At 46.6% G+C, this 15,537-nt stretch overlaps 1 protein-coding gene across 1 annotated transcript in view; it reads right to left on the reverse strand.

Moving 5' to 3' along the window:
* Window positions 1–14,709, reverse strand: part of LOC109893323 (inactive phospholipase C-like protein 2) — an 89,147-nt gene extending 74,438 nt beyond the window's left edge. The window contains exon 1 of the mRNA XM_031827310.1: window positions 13,887–14,709. Within this exon, the coding sequence (XP_031683170.1) occupies window positions 13,887–14,210 (324 nt within the window). The 5' untranslated portion in view covers window positions 14,211–14,709. The remainder of the gene's footprint in view (window positions 1–13,886) is intronic.
* Window positions 14,710–15,537: the final 828 nt, after the last annotated feature.

Raw genomic sequence — 15,537 nt, forward strand, 5'->3', positions numbered from 1 at the left:
CTCTGTTCAGAGGTGCTAAGTACTCTCGGCCAGCTAACGCTATTGGTGTGTCTGAGCCCTTAGCAATAACCATGTCTAACACCCAACACATATAAACACATGGACATGTTCACAAACACAAACAGCATGGACAAATGCACACACACGCACACACACACGCACACACACACACACACACACACACACACACACACACACACACACACACACACACACACACACACACACACACACACACACACACACACACACACCCTGACCCATTAGACCAACCCCAACCCCAGGCCCAATTCCATCAATCCAGCAACCTCTAACACACACAATTGGATTCCTTCTGTCCTTGGCTTCTGATACAGTCCACTGCACCCCCTTCATCCCTCCCTCCCTCCCTCTCTCCCTGACCTGCAGAACCCTTTTGATTCCATCTAAAAGGGTTCTAAAAGGGTTCATCCGTGTCCCTATCTAACACTCTGCCGTTCTAAACTGGGTCGCCGTATTAAGGTTTGTCCTGATGGTCTGATAGGATTCTGACAGGCTGTACTGCATGTCCCTTTCTGCTCATTTTATCCAAATCAACAGGTAAAGCAATGATGATAAACTTAGTGGCATCAATTTAATCATTCACCTGCCAGTCTGTTTTTTATCAATGCACAAAAAAAGACATGAATTAATAGACATTAGTTCATTGATTAAACTAAGACAAGATCAGCTTCTCCTCTACATGTCCCCGTAGCACTTTCTGGTGGTACAGAGAGATGCGTTTGTGTGAGTACTGCAGTACAGCTCTCTCCTGCTACTCTCTGCTGCTCTCCTCTCAGTGCTGGGTCTCTAGTTACTGCTCAGTCTCAGGATCAAATTACAAACTCGGCAAACACTGCTTTTACTCTCTCCATCTCCCTCTCTCTCCCCCTCCCCCTCTCCATCTCCCTCTCTCTCCCCCTCTCCATCTCCCTCTCTCTCCATCTCCCTCTCTCCCCCTCCCCCTCTCCATCTCCCTCTCTCTCCCCCTCCCCCTCTCCATCTCCCTCTCTCCCCCTCCCCCTCTCCCTCTCTCTCCCCCTCTCCCTCCCTCCCCCTCCCCCTCCCCCTCTCCATCTCCCTCTCTCTCCCCCTCCCCCTCTCTCTCCCCCTCTCCATCTCTCTCTCTCCCCCTACCCCTCCCCCTCTCCATCTCCCTCTCGCCATCTCCCTCTCTCTCCCCCTCTCTCTCCCCCTCTCCATCTCCCTCTCTCTCCCCCTCTCCATCTCCCTCTCTCCCCCTCCCCCTCTCCATCTCCCTCTCTCTCCCCCTCTCTCTCCCCCTCTCCATCTCCCTCTCTCTCCCCCTCTCCATCTCCCTCTCTCTCCCCCTCTCCATCTCCCTATCTCCCCCTCCCCTCTCCATCTCCCTCTCTCCATCTCCCTCTCTCCCCCTCTCCATCTCCCTCTCGCCATCTCCCTCTCTCTCCCCCTCCCCCTCTCCATCTCCCTCTCTCTCCCCCTCTCCATCTCCCTCTCGCCATCTCCCTCTCTCTCCCCCTCCCCTCTCCCTCTCTCCATCTCCCTCTCTCTCCCCCTTTCCATCTCCCTCTCTCTCCCCCTCCCCCTCTCCATCTCCCTCTCTCCATCTCCCTCTCTCTTCCCATCCCCCTCTCCATCTCCCTCTCTCTCCCCCTCTCCATCTCCCTCTCTCCATCTCCCTCTCTCTCCCCCTCTCCATCTCCCCCTCTCTCTCCCCCTCTCCATCTCCCCCTCTCCCTCCCCCTATCTCTACCCCTCTCCATCTCCCTCTCCGAGACATTGACTGACACATGCACTGACCATCGCAAACCTCTCATACACAGAATCCAGTCTATCTCTTTCTCTCTCTCCCTCTCTCTCTCTCTCCCTCTCTCTCTCTCTCTCTCTCTCTCTCTAGACACTGACACAAACACAAATACACACACACAGTTACAGACTTTAATACTCAAACACAAGCAGACACGTCACACACAGAGAGAGTGGTGTAAAGTACATAAGTAAAAATACTTTAAAGTACTACTTAAGTAGTTTTTTGGAGTATCTGTACTTTACTATTTACATTTTTGACAACGTTTACTAAAGAAAATAATGTACTTTTTACTCCATAAATGTTCCCTGTCACCCAAAAGGGTGCTGTGTTTAAAGAGCTGTTTCTGTGTTGCCTCTCCCGCCACATGTGGCCTCGTTCTGTTCATATTTAAAACCAAATACTTTTAGACTTTTACTCAAATAGTATTTTACTGGGTGACTTTCACTTGAGGCATTTTCTATTAAGGTATCTTTACTTTTACTCAAGTATGACAATTGGGTACTTTTCCCACCCAGTGTACACAGATCACCTTATCTATGTTGCTCATTTTCTTTCACATATACGCACAGACAAACACATACATGTACACTCCAAGTCCAAAGTGAAATGCTCAATTGGAATGAGACATATTTTTTATATTTTTCACCAGGTAAGTTGACTGAGAACACATTCTCCTTTGCAGCAACAACCTGGGGAATAGTTACAGGGGAGAGGAGGGGGATGAATGAGCCAATTGTAAACTGGGGATTATTAGGTAACCATAATGGTTTGAGGGCCAGATTGGGAATTTAGCCAGGACACCAGGGTTAACACCCGTACTCTTACGATAAGTGTCATGGGATCTTTAATGACCTCAGAGAGTCAGGACACCTGTTTAACATCCCATCCGAAAGACAGAACCCTACACAGGGCAGTGTCCCCAATCACTGCCCTCAGGAATTGGGATATTTTTAGACCAGAGGAAAGAGTACCTCCTACTGGCCCTCCAACACCACTTCCAGCAGCATCTGGTCTCCCATCCAGGGACTGACCAGGACCAACCCTGCTTAGCTTCAGAAGCAGGCCAGCAGTGGTATGCAGGGTGGTATGCTGCTGGCCTGCTATAATTAATCCATCACAAAGAAACAAACTGTTCATTTTCTGTTTCTAAATCGACTGTCACAGAGGACGAGGAATTTTCCCTTGTTGAGAGAAATTGCTGTCTGCTCGCTTGGCAAATTCCATTTCAGATGACACACAGCCAGAAAGACAGACTCACTCAAAACAAGCACACACACACACACACACACACACACACACACGCACACACACTTAACGAAAGATAACAAATGTCCTAAAGAAACACATGACTGAGCACAGAAGCACACACACCTCCTATACTTAAAGCCCCAGTTCTTCCTCCTCATCCTTTGCCATCTGTGCCAAGGCAAGGTGTGGCACCATCTGTGAGTGGCTGGCATGATCTGGCCTGCCAATCATCAACCACACAGGTCAATACACAAGTACTGGAATAGACTGACTGACTGTGTGAGCCCTCTGCATGATGAGCCCCTCTCTATGAGGGCCCCTGTGATCTATAGACTACAGCAGGATGATACACTAACCCCATCACATTTCACTTCACAGCCACAAAGATACACAGGAACGTGGTTGACAACATTGGACTTGGTTGAGGACATTCGGCTTGATTCAAAACATTGGGCTGGTTGAGGATGCTGGTTGGTTGGCTAAGAACAAATGAAAGATATGTGCTCATTATCGTAGGGCAGACAATCCCACCACAGCCTATAAATAGGCTGCTGACTGGTGTAGGTCTGTGGACTGGGGTTTTAGCACTGTGTGGGGATAGAGGAAATGAACAGAACGAGGCCACATGTGGCGGGAGAGGCAACACAGTAACAGCTCTTTAAACACAGCAGCAGAGGAGGCACAGGGAGACAAGCAGCACAGCACCAGCAGAGCCACGGGTCCCTGATCCTATAGGACAGTTTACACCTCCACTCTCTTGCTCTGTTCCAAGCGACGAACACACACTTGCAGAATCCCTATATTCAACCAGGGGCAAAGTGTCTGCGCTGCAGCGTGTTATGTGCAAAACACATTGTGACAGTGTGTAATGTCAAAGTCTCACTCTCAGCTCTCACTTATGCAAACACACACTCTGTAGCACACACACACACACATTTATTACGCTTGACTAGAGCAGTGTCCTCTCTGACAGTGTCAGGGCACGAGAGCACTTTAATTGCCACTCTGTGAACTAGGCAGGCTGGGCTGTGGGCCCATCAGAATTCCCCTGCTGCTGGAAAACTAGGTAGAGGGCTGGGTAGAGGTAGAGGTACAGACCTCTCTACCCTCTAACACTCAGCTCCCTCCCTCACTGCTTATCATCCTCTGACTCCTGGCTCGCCATACGGAAACTCAACCACAGGGTCAAGAGGGACCAAGGTCAGCGACCTCACTTCCTCCTTCCTGTTATGGTCAGTTAAGGCGTTCTATTATTACGTTTTTTTCTCAGCTCATTGTAATTGTGAAGGATTTACCTCTCAATTATGATTGGCTTTCAGTATGTCTCAGACTACTACAGTGTGTTTGTAGTGTAGCAGAGTTCCAGAATATATATGGCCCACATTGCTGACTGCTGAGGTAATTTTCCTTTGTTTTGGTGGCTAGCGCTAATAAAGCTCGACTAGCCAATGTGTGCTGTACCGTGACTAACCACAATCTAAAAGCTGATGCTGAGCTCACTTCCTGTTGCGGAGTGACAGGGTGAAACTGAATACTCCCATTCTCTCCCCTCTCTCTTCTCCCCTTCCCCTATCCTTTACCCTATCCTTCTCCCCTTCCCCCTTTCCTTTACCCTATCCTTCTCCCCCTTCCCCCTATCCTTCTCCCCTTCCCCCTTTCCTTTTCCTATCCTTCTCCCCTTCCCCTATCCTTTCCCCTATCCTTCCCCTATCCTTCTCCCCCTTCCCCCTATCCTTCTCCCCCATCCCCCTATCCTTCTCCCCTATCCTTCTCCCCCTTCCCCCTATTCTTCTCCCCCTTCCCCCTATCCTTCACCCCCTTCCCCCTATCCTTTGCCCTATCCTTCTCCCCCTTCCCCCTATCCTTCTCCCCCTTCCCCCTATTCTTCTCCCCCTTCCCCCTATCCTTCTCTCCCTTCCCCCTATCCTTCTCCCCCTTCCCCCTATCCTTTGCCCTATCCTTCTCCCCCTTCCCCTATCCTTCTCCCCCTTCCCCTATCCTTCTCCCCCTTCCCCCTATCCTTCTCCCCCTTCCCCCTATCCTTCTCCTCCTTCCCCCTTCCCCTTATACTTCTCCCCTTCCCCCTATCCTTCTCCCCCTTCCCCCAATCCTTCTCCTCCTTCCCCCTATCCTTCTCCCCTTCCCCTATCCTTCTCCCCCTTCCCCCTATCCTTCTCCCCCTTCCCCCTATCCTTCTCCCCCTTCCCCTATCCTTTGCCCTATCCTTCTCCCCCTTCCCCTATCCTTCTCCCCCTTCCCCCTATCCTTCTCCCCCTTCCCCCTATCTTTCTCCCCCTTCCCCCTATCCTTCTCCTCCTTCCCCCTTCCCCTTATACTTTTCCCCTTCCCCCTATCCTTCTCCCCTTCCCCCTATCCTTCTCCCCCTTCCCCCTATCCTTCTCCCCCTTCCCCCTATCCTTCTCCCCCTTCCCCCCATCCTTCTCCTCCTTCCCCCATCCTTCTCCTCCTTCCCCCTTCCCCTTATACTTCTCCCCTTCCCCCTATCCTTTCCCCTATCCTTCTCCCCCTTCCCCCTATCCTTCTCCTCCTTCCCCCCATCCTTCTCCCCCTTCCCCTTATCCTTCGCCCCTTCCCCCTATCCTATCCTAGTTTTCATAACAATCAGAAATAGGTATACTTTTTTTTTTACACCTTTATTTAATCTTTATTTAACTAGGCAAGTCAGTTAAGAACACATTCTTATTTACAATGACGGCCTAGGAACGGTGGGTTAACTGCCTTGTTCAGGGGCAGAACGACAGATTTTTACCTTGTCAGCTCGGGGATTCAATCTTGCAACATTACAGTTAAATAGTCCAACGCTCTAAACACCTGCCTCTTGTTGCACTCCACAAGGAGACAGCCTGTTACACGGAGGCAGTAAGCCAAGGTAAGTTGCTAGCTAGCATTAAACTTATCTTATAAAAACCAATCAATCAATCATAATCACTAGTTAACTACACATGGTTGATGATATTACTAGTTTATCTAGCGTGTCCTGCGTTGCATATAATTGATGCGGTGCGTATTCGCGAAAAAGGACTGTCCATGCTCCAATGTGTACCTAACCATAAACATCAATGCCTTTCTTAAAATTAATACACAGAAGTATATATTTTTAAACCTGCATATTTAGCTAAAAGAAATCCAGGTTAGCAGGCAAATATTAACCAGGTGAAATTGTGTCACTTCTCTTGCGTTCATTGCACGCATATATGCAACAGTTTGGGCCTCCTAATTTACCAGAGTTTTACGTAATTATGACATAACATTAAAGGTTGTGCAATGTAACAGGAATATTTAGACTTATGGATGCCACCCGTTAGATAAAATACAAAACAGTATTTCACTGAAAGAATAAACGTCTTGATTCCCAGATGATAATTTCCGGATTCGACCATATTAATGACCAAAGGCTCGTATTTCTGTGTGTTATTATGTTATAATTAAGTCTATGATTTGATAGAGCAGTCTGACTGAGCGGTGGTAGGCAGCAGGCTCGTAAGCATTAATTCAAACAGCACTTTCCTGCGTTTGCCAGCAGCTCTTCGCAATGCTTCAAGCATTGCGCTGTTTATGACTTCAAGCCCATCAACTCCCGAGATTAGGCTGGTGTAACTGAAGTGAAATGGCTAGCTAGTTAGCGGGGTGCGCGCTAATAGCGTTTCAAACATCACTCACTCTGAGACTTGTAGTAGTTGTTCCCCTTGCTCTGCATGGGTAACGTTGCTTTGAGGGTGGCTGTTGTCGATGTGTTCCTGGTCCCAGCCCAGGTAGGGGCGAGGAGAGGGACGGAAGCTATTCTGTTACACTGGCAATACTAAATTGCATATAAGAACATCCAATAGTCAAAGGTATATGAAATACAAATGCTATAGAGAGAAATAGTCCTATAATTCCTATAATAACTACAACCTAAAACTTCTTACCTGGGAATATTGAAGACCCACGTTAAAAGGAACCACCAGCTTTCATATGTTCTCATGTTCTGAGCAAGGAACTGAAACGTTAGCTTTCTTACATGGCACATATTGCACTTTAACTTTCTTCTCCAACACTTTGTTTTTGCATTATTTAAACCAAATAGAACATGTTTCATTATTTATTTGAGGCTAAATTGATTTTATTGATGTATTATATTAAGTTAAAATAAGTGTTCATTCAGTATTGTTGTAATTGTCATTATTACAAACACATTTTTAAAAATCGGGTTAGGGTTAGGTTTTTTTTGTCCTCAATAATCGGTATCGGTATTGAAAAATCATAATCGGTCGCCCTCTAATAGATATTTCATGTTTTAAAATGACAACGAAAAGACATTTGGTTTCAACATATCGACCACCATATCCTTTTTATGGCATATTTTTTATTCTCTCTATTTTCCATGTCTTTCCTTCAGCCAAGACTCAGATCAAAAAGAAGAGCTATACATCCAATCAAAGGAAGTCCCTTCAGTCAGAGAGGGGAAGTGAGATCTGAAAGGCCACCAAACGACACGTCATATGACAAGAGACTGTCGGAGTGGCTGTTGCTGCAGCGATACCGCCACATTCATTCATCACCCCAGCGCCATAGTGGCCCAAAGGACCCTGGGAAATATTGAGAGGATAATGTCAGTATACTATTCATCGTTACTTCTCCATTTCAAATGGCCCGAATGCAGCAGTTAACCCTCAGATCGGTAGATCACCCTTTGAACGACTCTAAAACCCCAAACCGCTTCACTTCTCACATCAAACAGACACCTTTTTATTCAAATTGAGAACCTCATTTCAGAGACATTAACAGACATTTTGATCAGACTTTTTCCAGAATCCAATGTTATCCTCGCTGCTCTTCTGACGTCAGAACCCTACCACTGCCTCTGTCTGTCAGCATCATCACTGTTGCTTTGTAAGGCACATTCAAATGAGGCATCTACCCACACACCCCAGTGTCCAAACAAATCAGTTCAAAAACCTCTTCTTTATCTGGGCCCCAATTTCACACACGGCTGATTGAGGTTCCTGTTCACTTAGCACAAGTCATTATCCCCAAGCGAAATAGATAAAGGAAAGATATGTAATAAAAATTCAGGAGAGCCCCCCATGAAACAAGAGCATGGTTCTACTACTCACTCTTCTCTCAGCACTGTTACAAGAGTTCTGCTCTGAAGCCCTGGCCAGGTGCCACAGTAAATAGTTTAGGACCAAACAGGGATCTTTAGCATGATGCTTCACTGCCCATATGGGACAGACAAAGAGACCAAATGCTTCTGTGTGTTTGAGCAGCTAAGATTAGTTTATTTGTGAGGCACTCAAATATTCGAGAAACCCTCACATTGGATATTATGAGGCATCTGTCTTCAAAGGATTTGGCAAGAAAAGAGGTGCTTGAGAAAATGCCAGTCAGAGAAATCTGTTCACTGTTCAAACTGTGCTTTCAACTGGGATAGGAGGATGGGCATTTGCTAGTATTTGTGCTCATGATCCACAAAATGGACCCAAGCATTATGGACTTTGAACAAAGAGTACACGCTATTTACTTTTCATTTATCGTAACATTTTACCTCCAAAAATCTAACTTGATGTCCAAGAGCTTTCGGTCTCCTGCTGTTAGTGTTGATTGTTTGAACTTGGGATGAGAGGAGGATTGGGATTAGGTGTGCCCGTGCACATGCATGACTTATTCAATATGTGCGACCTTCGCATGTCAATGCTTCATTTTGGATCCAAATAAAGTATTTGAAATGTGTGCGTTTCACAGATGCCTGCTTTGAGATCAACAGCCAAGAGAGTCGCAGAAGACTGAGCATGCATATCCATCTGCCATGATCCAAATCCATCGTCATCTACCCCCCTACTCCTCTTCCTCATCCTTTGCCTCCCCTTCAACTCAAAGTCCTCTGTCCAGAGTGAGCCTACGACAACTTAATCTCCATGATGTCTCTGGGTGGTCTATCATAGTGATGGAGATGAGGAGACATTAACTGTTTTCTTTAATATTAAGAATCATTGAGAGCATCTTGACTGGCTGCAACACCGCTTGGTATGGCATCTGCTTGGCATCCAACCGCAAGGTGCTACATAGGGTAATGTGTACGGCCCAGTACATCACTGGGGCTGAGCTCCCTGCCATCCAGGACCTCTATACCATCCGGTGTCAGAGGAAGGCTCTAGAAATTGTTAAAGACTCCAGCCACCCAAGTCATAGACTGCTCTCTCTCTGCTACTGCACGCCAAGCGGTACCGATGGGATCCATCAGCATGTAATCAGTGTTATTTAAGAAGGATCTGACTGAGTTTGGGGCTTCTCCGATCCTGGTGTGGCTGAAGAAAATCCCAGGATTCAACGTTGGGGGATAGAATCCCATGTTTGCCCAGGGCAGCATTGGCGGGAAAGGGATCAATCAGGGGCTCGTGGGAATTTCTGGCACTGCCGAACTATCAGATAAAGACTATGAGACATCTGGGTAAACTTCTAAGGGCTTTATGTATTTAATGACTGGAGGGGGGTGGGGTTTCATCCCAAAGCCAAGGAGTGGTTATTGGGTAAAGCTCTAGAACGGAATTTCCCCCACCACACCACCAGAACAGGGGGAATGGTTTGACAGACGCACCTCAGAGTCTATGCTCGATTGAGAACGAGATTCCTTTCTACATGTATAACCGAGAATCATCTCTTTCCTTGAATGCGACTGGAGCTGGATTTAGATATGACCTAGATGTAAAGGAGTAAGTAAGACTGCTGCACTCAAATCAGAGTTCCTCAGATACCGCCAATCCAAAACATTCCTTAAAACATCATTGTAGACCGTCGCTATCTCTATAACAGACACATATCTCTGTCTATCAAAGAGAGAGAGAGGGAGAGAGAGAGAGAGAGAGAGAGAGAGAGAGAGAGAGAGAGAGAGAGAGAGAGGGAGTCACATAGAGAACTAATCTCACTCTCACACTCTCTGAGTGCTTGACTAATGTATTATAGAGCCATGTGACCAGGACTGGTACAGGATAGCAATCTGAATTACTGTTAGCCAGACTTTTAGCCAACCAGAAGTAGGACACACTGGGTTAATACAGTGGAAAGGGGTTTAATAAATGACAGGAACGAGCTGATGTCCTGCCCCTCAGTGACATGACTGGGGACTGGGGTGAGGAGTTGGTGAAGAGAGGGAGGGGAGAGGTGTGGTGGCATGCAGTTGGGCTATATGGTAGGTCCCAACAGCTAGCTCCGTGACCACAAAGCCCCGTGGTTAAGGTTCTGTGTATTACTCTGTACAACATCTGTTATTATTTTATCCCGTCATGTTTTTGCTCTGCTTTGTCATGCTGACAATGTTCATTCTTTCCAGTAACCGCTCTGAATAAGACTGACCTTTTATTTGCTCCGGGGGTCAAAAACCCCTCAGAGCGTGCAATAGAGGGAGGGAGGGAGGGAGGGAGGGAGGGAGGGAGGGAGGGAGGGAGGGAGGGATAAAGAAACTAATTTTGGTCACAACAGTGCTGGGGGAAGATCCTTCCTATCCCTCTCTTGGTCTGTGCTGGCAGGCAGACTGGCGTCTTCCCGACAGTCAGCTAAAGTGAGGCAGGCAGGGCAAGAGCCTGCAGCTGTCCACAGCCCTGCTTAAAAAAGAAAACAGACTGGAACAGCCCCCGTCAACCTGTCCCCGTCCTCTCCAACCACTTTAGAAGCCCTCCCTTCCCTCCACCCATGGGACAGTCACTCACCACTCCAAGGGGGTGACAGCCTTGCACGATTTGGCTGGTTCAACAATATACACACGGATGGGTTCTCCACTGTTCCCTCACACCATACATTGACACGTCAAGTCCAAACAGGAGGTTTAAAAAATAACAGGTTTGTTTTCAATCTTCCGGGATAACTCTGTAATGAGCACAATGCTGTAATTGCTCATTTGCCTCTCTACCCCACTCCCCCCTTTAGTCCGCTCAGACCCCGCAGCTCATGTTTCAGGCTGATGAAATGTGTGTGGGGAACTGAAGCTCCAGCAGCACTACACATGAACTACACTAGCACCACAACACACTACACGTGAACTACACTAGCACCACAACACACTACACGTGAACTACACTAGCACCACAACACACTACACATGAACTACACTAGCACCACAACACACTACACATGAACTACACTAGCACCACAACACACTACACGTGAACTACACTAGCACCACAACACACTACACATGAACTACACTAGCACCACAACACACTACACGTGAACTACACTAGCACCACAACACACTACACATGAACTACACTAGCACCACAACACACTACACATGAACTACACTAGCACCACAACACACTACACGTGAACTACACTAGCACCACAACACACTACACATGAACTACACTAGCACCACAACACACTACAGGATAGAGCTGGGACAATAAACCAAAAATGATCATTTATCCTCATATCGTTCATTATGATACGTAGCCTGTACTAGAGAAACGTGAAGTTTGACATGAAGTAAGTGTGTTAATGTGGGTGATTGTTAATGGGACAGTTGATGGCTACAACCATCAGTCTCGTAGTAAGTTAGTAGTTTAAAGGAAACGTTTAAAAAACTTGTTGCACATTAATGTTATAAACTATCCCTCTATTTATCATTATTGCATCAATTCAGGCAATTTATCACAATGTGGATTTTTTGGTCCATATCGCCAAGCTCTACTACAGGAGAGCTGACCCAGATTCCCATCATGCCACTCTCTATCTGTGTGTTCCCCATGTTGTGACTGACGACGAAGTTCACTGTGTTGCGACGTTCCTCTCTGATTCTATGAATAAACATGCCCTCTTGGCTGCATTCGCAGCAGAGTCTATCTAAAAGAACCGCTGACCCTAACTGTTCTGTGATAGCAGTTCCAGAACACTAACCCTTCGGATAGACTATTTTACACCCAGGGATACGAGTAGGCCTTTAGGAGACATACAGGAATAAAAGTGGACGTCAGTGTGCTGTAGGACCAACACATCCATATTGGAATGAGAACAGGAAACGACAATGATGCTCTGATGCACTGCTAAAAGAGGACACGGTTATCTAATTGGGATATCACACACAAGCCTGACAGAGTCACACACTTAGAACCTATGGTGAGTTGTCTGTCATCTGGCATTTCACGCCTGGCATTCAAAGTGTTGACCCTAAATCCAGTGGTGAACTTTCCTCAACGTGAATCACATAAGCCACACGGACAATTAACTCTTATCTGACTGGGGCGAGGCAGTCTCTACATTATAGATGCTTTGCTCTAGCGAAGGAATGAGTGTCCTTCACTGGTTCTATTTGTCCAGCATCTTTGATGGTACATCCTGGTCCTTCCGATAGCAACAGTTGATGAGAGTTCAATGTTGCCACACAGCTGAGCTGACTTACAGAAGAGAAGTACAAACATGTTTATCACTATGTGCATCACCAGAAAACTTTTCACAAAGCCGTATAAGTATAACGATACAACGCCATATGAACAGGACAGTACATTCGGAGAATAAGCTTCAGAAGATTTAAGACCTAGAGCATGTTGACAACATGATCCGCTCTGCATTCTTGCCATATTTCTGCTATGAAGTTTGAACTCATGAACGTCAGTAGATGGCTCCAGTTCTTTTGGGGGGAAGTTCAGAGTGAAGGGATTTAGGCCTCAGCCTCGTATTATACTATTCCATGGAATGTCCTGGAAGAAGAGCCTTGCGTTTCATCAATGGGGCAAAACACCCTGGGGTGAAGAGAAGCAACAGACTTGTTCATCTTCTCGAGGATTCCCCTACACCTCAGAGAAGCACACCAAACCAGAGAGCAGGCAGTGTTGAGATTTGTTCACCCACACATCCACGGGGAATTCAATAACAGGGGAAATAGATAGCTTCATGGATTTATACCAGTTGCTAAGCAAAACTGTCTTGTAATGACAGAATGCCACTCTCTCTCCAAAAACTCCCACCTCCACAGAGCTTCTCCACAAGCCCCACCCCCAGTCTGTCTGTCTCTGTCATGCTACACCATCTGACTGAAGACACCCTGGATTAGGAGACATGAGACTTGGGGGAAATAGTGACTAAAGGCAGACATGTTCTCCGTAATATGTAGGCCTATCATTTATGTTTGAATTCCACTGGAGGAGCCAAGACTTTGTGTCTAGGCCTCATCTTGACGTTCAACAAACAATTATTGAGTACGATGTAAACAGCATTTGATTTGACATAGAACTATATTTACAAGTCTATTGGAACAGTAGCGTAGTTCGACGACAGAGGCATGTTGTTACTATCCAGGGAGGGAACGTCATAACTGTTAAAGATTTTCATCTGCTATGAGCGCAGCTAAAGCATGCATCTAATTTCACCTTTGGTGACCTAACCTTGCAGCGACGGCAGACGCGGCAGCAGCAAACTTCAGAGCGTTGGATCAGTTAGTCCTACCTTCTTTGTAACATTGTAACTGTTTCGGGGACTTGCAGCCTAACCGCGAGTGACAGACCACATCACAACATTTCCCTCAGCAAAATGTTTAACCGGCACTAGACCATCAGTTTGTTACACAGTAACAACTCAGCATCCTTTATTACCATTATTATTATTATTATTATTATTATTATTATTATTATTACAGCTTTGTCACTAACAAACAGTTCATCTAACCCTGGGTCCATCACAATAGAATGAATCACAATGAGGGCTAGCCACTGGCTACCTGAAGGCTTCATGTGGTTTTGCCTGGGCTGTGAGATGATTCCCCTCATTCACGTAACCTTTAAGAGCTTCCTATGATTGACGTGACATGATAAAGTAGGCTTTATGAAAACAAACCAACCTTCATAATGCCGCAAGGTGTGTTCACGCCTCCATGACTCCTTTCGGCTGAATTGTCACGGCTGCTGCTGCCAGTCCAAGGACTCCCGTGGTCCATGTACCTTCCGTTGGTGTAAACTCCCTCTGCCCCATAGACCGGGTGCCCGTGGGCAAAGGCAGCCGCCGAAATGTCCAGGTATGCCCGGGTGCCAGTCGGAGGCAGCACGGTGGCGTCATTGTTGTTCAACCCCGCTATTTGTGTCGCGTCCTGTGCCGGAGAGGCTGCAATGGTAGGATTTAGCAAATGTCCCGACACAGCCTCGGACGCGTGTACCCCTGCCATCATCCACGGACGTTAGAGCAACACATTCAAAATAGTGCATTGACCCATTGTTTCAAAACATGAGTCCAGGGCTGTGTAGATCACATAAGATCATCAGTCCACAGACGAAGCGCAAGTCCACTGAATCTAGGATAGACTGATTGAACCGTCCGCGTCTGGCTGAACAAACTCTTGTCGCTCGAAAATGAACAGATGGTGCTCCGTATGTGATCTGGTGTAATTAGCTAACTGCATGGATTCATAGGGAGTCCCCTCAGAAACAGTTCCGGCTAATAAAAAGGCGTTAATTTGCGTTTACACGCGCTTTCGTTTTTCCCCAAGCTTCTTGTTTGCGCGGAGGCTTCATGCAGAAGACCGTCCTACCTTTCTATTCGCCTGCTCCCTACTCTCCTATCCGCTCTTATAGATGATACATTAGAAGCTTCCCCACGTGCATCCGCGGGATGCAGCTATATACAATGCGCTGTTATGTGAGTTGCTCGCTTGTCCCCTCCCTACAAGATCCATGTCCTTGTTCGCTCATTCACACACACACACACACACACACACACACACACACACACACACACACACACACACACACACACACACACACACACACACGCACACACGCACACGCACACGTACACTTAAATTATTCACGTTCCTCACACTGAAATGATTCATGTTCATTCATACCACAACTAGTAGCCTAAGCCATTTCCAGGCTAAAACACATTAACGTATTAATAGCAGAGGAGGCTGGTGGGAGGATCCATAGGAGGACAGGCTCATTGTAATGGCTGGAATGTTTGATTTGTTTGTATACCATTCCCTTTATTCCATTCCAGGCATTACAATGAGCACATCCTCCTATAGCTCCTCCCACCAGCCTCCTCTGAGTATCAGGGGAATGTGAGTGTATTTGCATGAAATATGTCTTATCATTAGGCTATTGCCTACGGCTTTTATTTGTTATATTTGTTATCACAGCCAAAACTTTGATCAGGGAGACTGGCTATTCCAGAGTGGTGCAGCAGTCTAGGGCACTGCATCTCAGTGCTAGAGGCATCAATACAGACATCCTGGTTCAAATCCAGGCTGTATCACAATTGGCTGTGATTGGGAGTCCCATAGGGCGGCATACAATTGGCCCAGCGTCGTCCGTGTTTGGCCGGGGTAGGCCGTCATTGTAAATAAGAATTTGTTCGTAACTGACTTGCCTAGTTAAATAATTAATTCAGAAAGCCCCCTAAGTTGCATTAAGTACAAATTGCCCTTTCTTGGTGGCAAGGGCAAAAATCTCGATTGATGCTGATGATCCTCATATTATATATCCCTATGGGCGTTA

The sequence above is a fragment of the Oncorhynchus kisutch genome, linkage group LG6 (assembly GCF_002021735.2).
Source record: "Oncorhynchus kisutch isolate 150728-3 linkage group LG6, Okis_V2, whole genome shotgun sequence".
Taxonomy (NCBI): Eukaryota; Metazoa; Chordata; class Actinopteri; order Salmoniformes; family Salmonidae; genus Oncorhynchus; species Oncorhynchus kisutch.